The sequence below is a fragment of the Dryobates pubescens genome, chromosome 24 (genome assembly GCF_014839835.1).
Source record: "Dryobates pubescens isolate bDryPub1 chromosome 24, bDryPub1.pri, whole genome shotgun sequence".
In the NCBI taxonomy this organism is placed as follows: Eukaryota; Metazoa; Chordata; class Aves; order Piciformes; family Picidae; genus Dryobates; species Dryobates pubescens.
In genome coordinates, this window is record NC_071635.1 from 3582431 (window position 1) to 3594378 (window position 11948).

The window sequence follows — 11948 nt, forward strand, 5'->3', positions numbered from 1 at the left end:
TTTTTTTGGGATTCCCATTCCCCATTCCGATTCCAAAACCTTTTACCTCCTCCTAAAACCTTCTTTTCAAACCCCTCCCCCAGTCCAACTTTCTTTCTGTCACTGCAATCCCCTAAAACTTTCCCCCTCCAAATTAAACAAGCCCCAAATGTTGCCTGTTGGACGCAGCACTGGGGGCAGCAGCCTACAGCTGCCCAGCAGGGAAGTTTCTTCTGAATTGTTTTCCAGGAGAAGCTGCTTGCTCCAGGAGGACACAGCACCCATGGGTGCTGAGGCTCTCACCTGCTGGGAGAAGCACCTGGCTCTGACTGCTCTTGTCCACTGGGGCCTTAGGTTAAATCTCAATTTTAGGCAAGTAGCTTGGTTGTGTTTGTCTAAGGGGGACATCAGGAACCTCTGCTCAGAAATGGCTTCAAGAGATAGGATGTCAACTGTTCAGTACAAGCTGATTCTCAAGTCCTAGATGCAAGAGATAGGACACAAAGTCCAGGGGGAGACCAAGCCCATGTTACACCTGCAAGCACACACCAAGGCATTTGCAATCTGTCCTTTTATTTACAGATTTTAACATACATGTCAAAACACAGCACAGCCACAGAGCTGTAGATACAGTGACATCCATACTGCATTCTGCCATGGCACATGGATGGGACAGGCTGTACTCTGTGGAAAGACAAGATCCAAAACTACATCACACAAGGGTGTGAGATGGAACAACAGTCTTGAGCTGCTGGAGGATGGAGTTGTGAGTAGCACAGGGATACCACAGAGCTGACTCCAGCCAGCTCTGGAGGTCTCCTAACAGTCCTGAGATAAAGGCAATGCAATCTTTCTCTCCCTGTGAGTTTTACACTTGTCCCACCTCCCCTCAAGGAACCCCAAGGTTCCTTTAGGGACCTAAAAGGACTGATGACTTCAGTGAGCTACTGAGCACTCAAGAGTGCTCACTTCACAGTGCTGCATGGCTCAGCATTTTACAGAGATATTCTTGATTCACCCAGCATGGCCAGACAACAGGCCCAGCTAAACACCTGCAAGGCAGCTACCCAAAGACTGGGGGATGAAAGCATGAAGGGAAAAGGGACCTGACAGAAGGTCACACTGCTGCTGAGCATTAGCAGGGGTCTCCAAGGAACAGCTGGGAACACTTACAGGTTGTATTTCTTGCACAAACATTTTCCTCACTGACATTTTTGTCAAGGCAAAAGTGTTTTCCAGTACAGGTCTGGTAGCCCCCACCACAACATGGCAAATTGAACAGCTCTCTACTCTCCTCACTGTTCATTTAAAAAGAGAAACCCTCATGAGGGCAGCAGTTAGACAAAACCAAAGCCCAACTTCCTTCCAAATCCTCTTCTGCCCTTGCCACACACCAGTCACCACTATTATTCTCCAAGTACCCTCAGACAAGACCTGGCCCTAGGCCAGAAAGTCAGCATCTCAGGAGCTGTGTTGTGCATGCAAGAAATGCAGCAGTGATAGCAGCATGAGCTCTGCCCTCAGGCTGGACCTGAGCCACCTCCCATGGCAACCTGCTGCACCAACAAGATCAAGGGATGCTCCTCTCTCCGGCTGACACTTTGCAGCTCTAGCACCTGGAAACTCAGGTGGGTTGTCCCCACTGTTTCAGCAACCTGCAGAAAGAGGAGAAGAGCAGAATGATGTCATGGTCAGGCTACAATACCAGAGGTATTCCCTCATGATGTGCTTCCTTCATTACAGCTACAGCTGGGGGAATCATTTAGGCAGGAAAAGATGAAATACACATGAAACAACTTTAGCAAGGTCTCTTTTTCCCCAACTTCTCCTATCAGGACTGCAGAAATTAAAGCCTACCTCCACCTTTCAGAGACAGATGTGATCTTCTCCATAGGTCTAGTGCTCAACTCTGGGGAAGCTGCTTTCTAATGCATCAGGCAACAAGGTCCCTGACAACTGTGAATTGGGAAAGAAAAAACAGAGGATCAACTTCCAAGAAACAAGAGAACAATCAGAAATCACCTTCTAGGGACATAAGCAGTGCCAACATGTAACTTAAATCTATTCTTTGATCAAGTCAAGACTTCAAATGCTTCCTCCCCCAACACAGTCTGCCAAATCTCAGATGGAAGTGAGGTAGCCAAAATGACTGTCGATGGAATTACTTACCTCTCAAATAACATCTCAGTTTTACTAGGGAATTAATCTGAAAGAGAGCTGCAAGTTCTCCCCTTCTCTCCCTATGCCAGGCCCCTAGAGTTTCTTCCTCCCTACTGCATTCAGCCCCTTGACATCTAACTCAGCCAGATGAGCTCTCCTTGAAACACATGTCCCCCTTAGTTCCAGGCAGCTGAAATAGCAACAACTCAGGTTGTCTGTCTTAGCAGTGAGAATCTAGTATCTAGCTGACCCATGATTCATCATTTAGAGCCCTGTGTTCCATCTGTGACCTTTCTCTTTTCCCTTAGCATGAATGCCTCAGGTGCTTTTACTCAGTTAAGAAACCAAGCAAGTTCTGCTTCTGTTAGGAGTCACAGTGGAAATTTGTGGGTCACAGTGTTCAGCCAGTCCTGAATCAAACAAACACAGAGCAGCACAAACTATTTCATTGCTTTGTTACCTGCTGGGAGGCCAGGCTTGGATTATGGAGGTCTATGGCAGCAAGGGAGGGGACACGGGACTCTAAAATGGTTTTATTTTCCTTTCTGAGGAATCTGGGATGCCATGCTGCAAAACACAAGGAATCACTGCTGTAATGCACTCTGCTTCCTGCCACCTTTTTAGCAGCCAGGTTTTATTTAGGGGGCAGCAAAGCTCCTACCTTCCACTCCCCTCAGTTCAGGAAGATGATTTAGCTCTGGCAAACGCAGATCTGTCTTGGAGCATTCCCATTTTTTCCTGTTGGCCTGAAGGGGGTTTTTTTCATTAGTCACCTGAAATCAAGAGCATAAGTATCAGCTCAGGAAAATACAGGGGAAAAACACCCCAAAGCTACAGTAAAAGAAACTAATGTGTGAAAGAATCTGTTCTGCTCAAGGGTCACTTGTACAATATAAACAGCTAAAACCACCCCATCATCAAAGTGAGGCTGCAAAATACAACACTTGGAGAATGGTTTGGATTAGTTGCCTGTAAAAAGGGAAATGCCCCTCCTGGACAGAATATTGCCTAGGCAGTGAGTGCAGTGGGAAGCTTCCCTTTTCACTTGTTTTCATCATCAATTTTTAATGCATTTAGAGCATGACTAATTTAGACCCTGCCCATGCTCAACCCACATCCTCAGTTCTGCTTCAGTAGCACAGCACATATGGTCTACTACTTCTGGCCAGGCAAGAGGCCATGGACACATTCTGAGTCTCACAAATACCCTTGTTGTTGGACTTTTCCCCTCATTAAAATTGTCCTCTGACACAAGATGTTTCATATCAGATAACTATTAGCAAAAGGTAACAGAGGACAGACTTGTAGGGACAATAAAAGGGGTGAAGAAATGAATGTCTCTAGTTGGGAGTTACGGTGAGGGCTGCAACAGATGGGATTCCTGACAATAAAACACACACTTGAGTTCAGAGTTTACCTCTGCTTTGCCAAGGGGGAAAGAGAGAGGACTTACTGATGTCAAGCTGACACTGTAACAGCCTGCTGGAGAATGCTTCCGTTGCTTTAGAAATGGGTTCAGGTATTTCTTACTCTTTTCATCAACTCTGTAATCAAAAATGTCCCAAAGTTTGTATTAACTGGGGTAACACAGTGAAAACAGAAAGAGCAAACCCAAGACATCCAGAAACACTGTCATTACATGCTTAGAAAGAAGGCTTGTGGGGAGAACATCCTTTGTGAGCTCAGTTAACAGAGCAGTTTGCTCCAAAGGACAAGCCAGCACTCAAAGCAAGGCCATTGTCACAGCAGCTGGCAAACTGTTGTTCAGGAGAACTTCGCCAAAAGCAGGCACACAAGGACCCTGTGCAGCTGCTCATGGGGAAGCCAAGATTTTGGATTCATGTACAATCTTCCACCCAAGAGCTGCTCTCAGCCCTGTCCTGTCCCAAACCCACAACCTGACGTTCTCACAACACCAGCACCTCTCTCACAGCTCCTCAGCAAGAGGGATGATGGATAAAAGCTCTTCCAGCTCTGCTCCCATACCTGTAATGAAGGTTCCCAGGCACATGACCCATCCCGACTGTAGTGGGAGAAAAGCTCTGGTTGATGGGAGGGATCACTGTTATGCCAATGTTCTTGGCACAGTCCAAGCTGCTGCTGGAATCTTTGAGGCTGGTTTGAGGGCTTATTTTGAATGGGTTGATGGCACTTTCATAGAGGGAGCTCAGGTGGGAGGCTCGCTCTGCTTTCTCTGCATCAGCTTTTGAGCGCTTTGCCTTCAAGAGCTTTGCTTCCCTGCTCTTTGGGTCGATGCTGATGTCCTGCTTGGGAAGAGAAGCACCATCGTGTTTAAGAGGGAGCTTAGAGCAGATTGAAAGTCAAAAGCCTGAACCTGAATGATTCTGCAAGGATATGATGGATCTTGGAGCAGCCAAACAGCTCGAATCAAAGGCACAGAACTTGCACCCAGCAGCCTGCAGGCTGTATTGCACCAAGTGTCAGAGCTGTGGGGGTACACTCAACGGGGGGTCCTCAACTGGGCATCTTCAGCACTGTTAAGACTCAGAGTGGCCTCCCAGGGTGAGCTTCTCACATCACACTTCTCCAGGCTTTTTAAAAAGCATGGAATGGACAATTATGCTTCTGGTTTTGCTATGAAATCAAACTGCTGCACATATTTACACAGAAAAAAATAGTAACAGAGGTTTGAAGAAGCAAGCTGGAGACCAACCTGGACACCAAGCATTTTTCTTTCTTCTAAAACATCATCTTTGTCCCTTTTGCTGATTTTTGATTTCTTTTGCAATTGATGGTCTTTGGCCTCCTTCTGAATCTTCAGTTTAAGCTCCTGAGTAAATCTACATTTCATATAAGGAGAAAAAAAGGCTTCTGTTAATCTCCATGTCGTCACCAGTTGGTGTTCAATCCAGCCTTTAAACTAATCAAACAATTCAACTAACAAGGCAGCCAAATAGGCTGTATCCCTTGAAATAAATCAAGTCCTGCAAGCACACACATTTCACATGTGTGAAATGAATATGAAATGAATTCCTCAGCAATGAAGGTGTCTGTACCCCAGCCTGGTGTGGATGCAGGCAGTGAGCACAGTGTAAGCCTGTGCTGGCCAAATAAGGCACAACTGGGCGCACAGCCTGATGAATTAATGTGGTGACAACGTGCTGAGGCAAACATGCCACTGCAATGTGTTCCCTTTCAACTGTTCTCCTACTTCCAGGAAGGCTAAAACCAAACAAACCCAAGACATTTAGAGGCTGTCAGCTCTGCAAACCCAGCATTCTATCTTCAAGTGCAACTGGTTAACCTCATTCTAATATTAACCCATTTTGGGCAAGAAATGAACTGTTTACCTTTCAGCAAATCCATCCTTGGTAAAGAGGTCACACTGCAGGAGCTCAGCACAGGATGGTCTCTTGTCTGGATCAATCTGCAAACACTTCTGTCAAGTCAACATCAGAAGGAAAATATGTTAGAAATCATGGAGTCATAGAATGGTTTGGGTCGGAAGGGACCTCCAAAGTCATCCAGTCCAAATCCCCTGCATTCAGCAGGGAGATCCTCCACTGCATCAGGCTGCTCAGAGCCTTATCCAGCCTGACCTTGAAGAGCTCCAGGAATGGGGCCTCAACTACCTCCCTGGGCAACCTGTTGCAGTGTACCCACACCCTCATGGTCAAGAACTTGCTCCTAACATCCAATCTCAATCTGCTCTTCTCTCATTTCAAACCATTCCCCCTCATCCCATCACTGCAGGCCTTTGCAAACAGTCACTCTGCAGCCTTCTTGCAGCTCCCCTCAGGGACTGGAAGGCTGCTCTTAGGTCTCCCTTGAGCCTTCCCTTCTCCAAGCTGAACAAGCCCAGCTCCCTCAGCCTGCCCTCATAGCAGAGGTGCTCAGTGATCAGTTAATTACCTTGGCTAAATCTAGCACTGCAGCAGGGAGCTTGGGATATCGTTTGTCCAGCGATTCAGCCTCCTTCACTTCAGGCAGCCTCATGCCAGAAAAGAGGGGATTTTTATAGAATAACTCTTGATGTCTTGGAATTAAATTGCCTGGAATCACACAAACAAAGCAACCACATGGAAGCAATACAGAACAGTTCCAGGGATCACCTGAGAGGCTGAAATTGCAGGTCAGCACTACTGTAAGGGCCAAGAGGGTGTGCTTACCCAGGCACTTGGTGATGTGGTAGAGCTGGTCAATGTCTGAATCTCCAGGGAAGAGCGGCTCCCCTGTGAGCATTTCTGTTATCAGACAGCCAATAGCCCACACATCCACAGCTCTGGAAAGAAACAAAACATCCCAGCTCACCACCTGAAGCAGATCACATAGGAACATGTCCAGGCAGGCTTTGAAAGTCTCCAGAGATGGAAACCCGTCTGGAGGATTGTTTGGACTTTTCTACCTTCCCTCCACCACTCCAACTGCACAGGAGGAAGGTCTGGCATAGTCTTCCCCAGTACTAGCACTGGCAACTGAAAAGCTCCTACAGGTAACAGACCAGGAATGCTGAGGGCTCTCCTTGCCTTTTCAGCCAGGAAAGCCTGTAATTGGGTGCAGGGTGGGAGAGAGAAGAGAGTGACAACGGCTCTCTCTCCCAGAGAGTGTTGTTAGCCATTGGGATGTGCTGCTCAGAGAGGTGGTGGAGCCACCATCCCTGGAGGTGTTCAAGAGGGGACTGGACGTGGCACTTGCTGCCATGGGTTAGTAGTCATGAGGTCTTGGGAGACAGGTTGCACTTTATGATCTTTGAGGTCTTTTCCAACCTTTATGATTCTAAGACTTAAACCTTTACAAGTGAGCAGCTGAACAGCATCCCTTTAACACGTTTGCCAAGCAGCAGTCCCCTGCCTCCCCAGCAAACAGAGAATCCCCCCCAGTACTGCCCACAGACCCCTCTGCAGCCTTGCCTGGCAGCCTCTTACTTGCCATACTTGCTGTCTCCCACCAGCAGCTCTGGGGCCCTGTACCAGCGGGTTGCCACATAGTCTGTGTAAGCTTCCCCAGAGGCTGCCAAGGTCCGGGCAAAGCCGAAGTCACACAGCTTGACGACTCCTGCCTGGGAAACCAGGATGTTCTCTGGCTTAATGTCCCGGTGTATTATCTGCACAGGGGAAAAGCAAGTCAAAACAAACAAAATGACCTGTGTCCACAGGGTAAGCTGACTGGCTTATCAAAAATCCTAGCTCCCCCACACTGACTGGCTCACCAAGAGCAGCAGCTTTCTCACACCCAGGTAGAGGAATCACATTTTTTTTGCGGCCATGGGGAACATATGGAGGCTGTGAGAGGCAGTGGTGTGCACACAGTCCAAGGACAAGTGCACAGGCCAACACAGGATATCTAATTTTGGATGTGTTTTATGTATCACTCTGCATATGCTCTGCAGGTGTATTTACAAGAGGGAGTTTAACAGGCACAAGTTAGGATGCTTGAAAAATCTGGCCTAGATACCTCATGTTTAAAAGCTGGAAATGCTGGAAAGGGTCATGGGCATGTCCTGAAGTTAAATGCAAGAAGTATTTTGGGATTTTCTAAGAGACACTTTCCCCAACTTAAACTATATAAATGTGTGTTTATATACACAGGTATACACCTGGGGTTAAATTGAGGAACCTCTCACCAATCAACAGAGAACAAAAATCTTGACACACTGAAAGAAAAGCAGCCAGTCTACACGTTTATATAGACTAGGAGCATCAAACTTTTGAAAAGATTATCTCCCTCTGCAAAATAAGCCAAGCTGCAATGAGGTGCCACCAAGTATTGGATCCCCAGGGACTTCTGGGCCTTCTCCTTGAAACACTCCCACAAACCAGCCAGAGACAAACTGCTGGATTAGCTGACATCAAGCCCTGCCATTGTATATGAAATTCAGTCCTTCCCTTTTGCCCTGCCTCTTCCCTCTCAACCAAAGATTTACCTCTCTAAGTTATAATGTGTATTTGAAACAACACACATCTATGAATCCGAGGTTAACTGCAGCACTACCTCCTGGTGCATACTTACATTGTGGCTGTGACAAAAGGCTATTCCTCTGATGATCTGAAACAAGTATTTCTGAACCCTGCTGTAGTCCAGCCCGTTTGGAAAGGCCTCAAGGTCATCAAGCACCGTGTGATCCACAAATTCAAACACCAGGTACCACCGTTTCTTCTTTTTGTACACTTCCAGCAGGTTCACCAGATTCTCATGCCTGAGTTGCTGTTATAAGACAGGAGAGATCTTTCAGTTGCAAACCAGCCAGGGTGCTGCCTTGGCTTGCTCTTCCTGTCATGGCACTCCCATTCATCACTCTTAAAATCAATTCATAACAATCAGCTCATTGGTATTTTAGAATACATTTCACTTTGCCAATTTCATTGTTTGATGTTACAGAGACAGGACAAGGGGTGATGGCTTCAAACAGGAAGAACCTTGATTTAGTTTAGCCATTAGGAAGGAACTCCTCCCCATGAGGGTGGTGAGGCACTGGTACAAGTGATGCTGCAGTGGCTTCAAGCCCAGAAGTGTTCAAAGGCAGATTGGATAGGGCCTTGAGCAACCTGGTTTAGTAGGTGTCCCTGTCCAAGGAAGGGAGGTTGGAACTAGACAATCTAGAGGATCACAGAATGGTTTGGGTTGGCAGGGACCTTAAAGATCATCTATTTCCAGCCTCCCCTGCCATAAACATGGACACTTTCCACTAGATTATCATTCCCCTTGCCTGCAGCAGAGCACGTTATTAGAGTAATAGCTACAAGAGCTTCAAAATACAAAAGCTCACACTTTGTTAATCATCTCGGTGCAGTGGCTTGGGATGGAGACATAAAAGTCTCCCAGCTGAACGACTAGCTACACATTTAAACAGAAACCCATGCAAAAAGTCATTGTTCTGGTCTGATTTTGCTGGAAAACACAGACCCGCTCACCTCACTGCCCCTCACAGCCCCCTACTCACCTTCAGCAGCCTTATTTCCCTCACGGCGATCTTCCTCACCACAGCATCGTCCTCACTTTCCAGGAACTTCTTGACGGCGACGACCTGCCCGTTCTCCTTGTTTCTACACTTGGTCACCATCCCGTAGCTGCCTTCTCCCACCAGGCCCAGCACTTGGTACTTCTCCATGGCCACAATTTCCCGCGGCGAGAGGTCGAAGGAAACTCCTCTAGGCCGTGGCAGGTTCAAGGGGCCCGGGTGGAAGGGGCCCGGGATGAAAGGGTCCGGGATGAAAGGGCCCCGGTGGAAGGGGCCCGGGTGGAAGGGGCCCGGGTGGAAGGGGCCCGGGATGAAAGGGCCCCGGTGGAAGAGGCCCGGGTGGAAGGGGCCCGGGATGAAAGGGCCCGGGATGAAGGGGCCCCGGTGGAAGGGGCCCCGGTGGAAGCTTCCGGCCGCGCCGCTGTTGCCCAGGCCCAGGCTGACGGCGCGGTTGCCAGGGCAGCGGCGCGCCGTAAAGCGCAGCCGCCGCGCACGTCCCCCCTGTCGCGACAGTCGCGCCGTACGGCGCGCCGCTGCCGCTGGTGTGAGGGGAGGCAGCCTGCTCCGGGTTTTTTTTCTCCTACTGTCCAATCTAAACCTCTCCTGGCACAACTGAAGGCCGTTTGCTCTTGTTCTAGCACTAGTTACTTGTGAGAAAAGTCCGAGCCTCCACCTCACTCCAGCCTCGTTTCAGGGAGCTGCAGAGGGCAATGAGGTTTCCCCTCAGCCTCCTCCAGACTAAACAACAGCAGTTCCCTCAGCTGCTCCTCACCAGCCCTGTTCTCCATACCCGTCACCGGCTTCATTATCCTTCTCTGGACACTCCACAGCACCTCAGCGTCCTTCTTGGAGTGAGCAGCCCGAAACTGAACCCAGTGCTGAGTACAGGTGAATGATCCGTGTCCTCGTCCTGTTGGTCACACTGTTCCTGATACAGGCCAGGATGCTGGTGGCCTTCTTGGCACAAGCTGGCTTATACTTGGCCAGCGGTTGACCAGCACCCCAGGTCCTTTTCCACCAGGCAGTTTCCAGTCACTTTGCCCAAATCTTGCAGTATTCATGGGGTTGTTGTGACCCAAGTGCAGGACCCAGCGCTTGGCCTTGTTGAACCTCATCCCCCTTGCCTTGGCCTGTCCAGATCCTTCTGTAGAGCCTCCCAACCCTCCAGCAGATCAATACTCCCACCCAGCTTGCTTCCTAACAAAGTCAGCCTAAAAGAACACCCAAGACATGCTGGAAATGTGCTTGACTATTAATGAGTAAAAAGCCTTTATAAAGAATTTTCCTTGAGGTTCTTTTCCTAAAGCCATTAAGGCACATCAAGAACAAATGACTAAGCAATCTCATCCTGGCATGAAAATGTGTGGTGGGCAGCGTGCCACAATGAAACCCAGTATGAATTCATTTAATGAATAATCCCTGCCTGAGCAGCTGAGTGCTGTGGCAGCTTATGTTGCTAGGAAAGTGGCAACGAGCAAGGTGGAATAATTACAGTTAAAATGGAGGTATCAGTGCTCTTGCTGGGCATTTGGTTTTTAAAGCATGGCAGTTTCTGCATATATTACTGTGCTCTCATAATACTTCACCTGGAGTGCTGTGCCCTCCACACAGGAAGGACATGGACCTGATGGAGCAGGTCAAGAGGAGGGCAACAAAAATGACTGGGGGGCTGGAGCACCTCTGCTATGAGAACAGGTGGAGGGAGCTGGGGTTGTTCAGCCTGGAGAAGAGAAGGCTTCAGAAAGACCTTAGAGTAGCCTTGCAGTCCCTGAAGGGGGCTACAAGAAGGCTGCAGAGGGACTGTTTGCAAAGGCCTGTGCTGATGGGATGAAGGGTCAGTGGTTTGAAATGAGAGAAAAGCAGATTGAGATTGGATGTTAGAAACACCGCAGGAGGTTGCCCAGGGAGGTAGCTGAGGGTCTGTCCCTGGAGCTCTTCAAGGTCGGGCTGGACAAGGCTCTGAGCAACCTGATGTAGTGGAGGATGTCCCTGATGAATGCAGGGGGGTTGGACTGGATGACTTTGGAGGTCCCTTCCCACTCAAACCATTCTGTGATATGATTTTATGAACGTGGCAGGCAATTTACAAAGACCTGTCAAGTTTGACAACTTTTTTCTTTGGGGGAAAAGCATAATATATGTTGCCAAAATACCAGTTCCCTGAAAAAAAAATAGCATCATCCTGAGGCATCATAAACTGTGGGAATGCTTTCTGAGACCTTTCTCATATTCCTCTTGAGTCACATCAATACCTGTCACCTTCTGTAATTCATTTGTGGTTATTTTTATTTCTCCTTCACCTTCATTCTCACTTGCAAAATGCAATCACTGTAATGCATCTTTCAAGGTTGACCTCACATTTCCAGGGGAAAAAAAAGCATTGGGAGCTCAGCTTGCATTCATTTATTATAGTCCTCCCACCTTCTACTGCTCTTCATTATGCTTTCCTGGGGTCCCACAATCTGGTCAGACAGCTAATTTGGCAACCAGTTAATTCTTCCACGGCTGAGATACCACTTCTAGCTTTCTTAAATGAAAGGCACCAACTACAACCACACAGAGAGTCACAGAATCATTAAGGTTGGAAAAGACCTTTGAGATCAAGTCCATTTGCAACCCAGCTACCATGACCACTTAAACTACATCCTGAAATGCCACACCTGCAGCTTCTTGAACAGCTCCAGGAGGCTTGGGGCAGTTTGAGTAGGTTTGGGGCAGTTTAAAGAGGTTTGAAGATGTTTGGGGTGGTTTGAGGAGGTTTGAAGAAGCTTGGGGTGGTTTAAGGTGGTTTGAAGAGGTTTGGAGCTCTTTAAGGAGGTTTGGAGCTCTTTCAAGGAGGTTCGCGGTTTGGGGCTGTTTAAGGAGGTTTGGAGCCGTGTGAGGAGGTTTG

General features: G+C 48.1%; 1 protein-coding gene across 2 annotated transcripts; it reads right to left on the reverse strand.

Annotated features, from left to right (window-relative positions):
- Window positions 1-1349: 1349 nt before the first annotated feature.
- Window positions 1350-9292, reverse strand: CDKL2 (cyclin dependent kinase like 2). 2 transcript variants are annotated; one of them, XM_009911755.2, is made up of 13 exons: window positions 9041-9292; window positions 8110-8304; window positions 7026-7204; window positions 6270-6382; window positions 6013-6152; window positions 5451-5539; window positions 4814-4940; window positions 4126-4403; window positions 3593-3683; window positions 2801-2912; window positions 2600-2706; window positions 1837-1935; window positions 1350-1634 (listed from the first exon to the last, which is right to left on the reverse strand). In XM_009911755.2, the coding sequence occupies exons 1-12, from the start codon at window positions 9206-9208 to the stop codon at window positions 1876-1878; spliced, it is 1659 nt and encodes a 552-aa protein (XP_009910057.2). In that variant the 5' UTR covers window positions 9209-9292; the 3' UTR covers window positions 1350-1634; window positions 1837-1875. The 2 variants fall into 2 exon arrangements, with proteins under 2 accessions (XP_009910057.2, XP_054028672.1); XM_054172697.1 differs by having other exon boundaries at window positions 4126-4406.
- Window positions 9293-11948: the final 2656 nt, after the last annotated feature.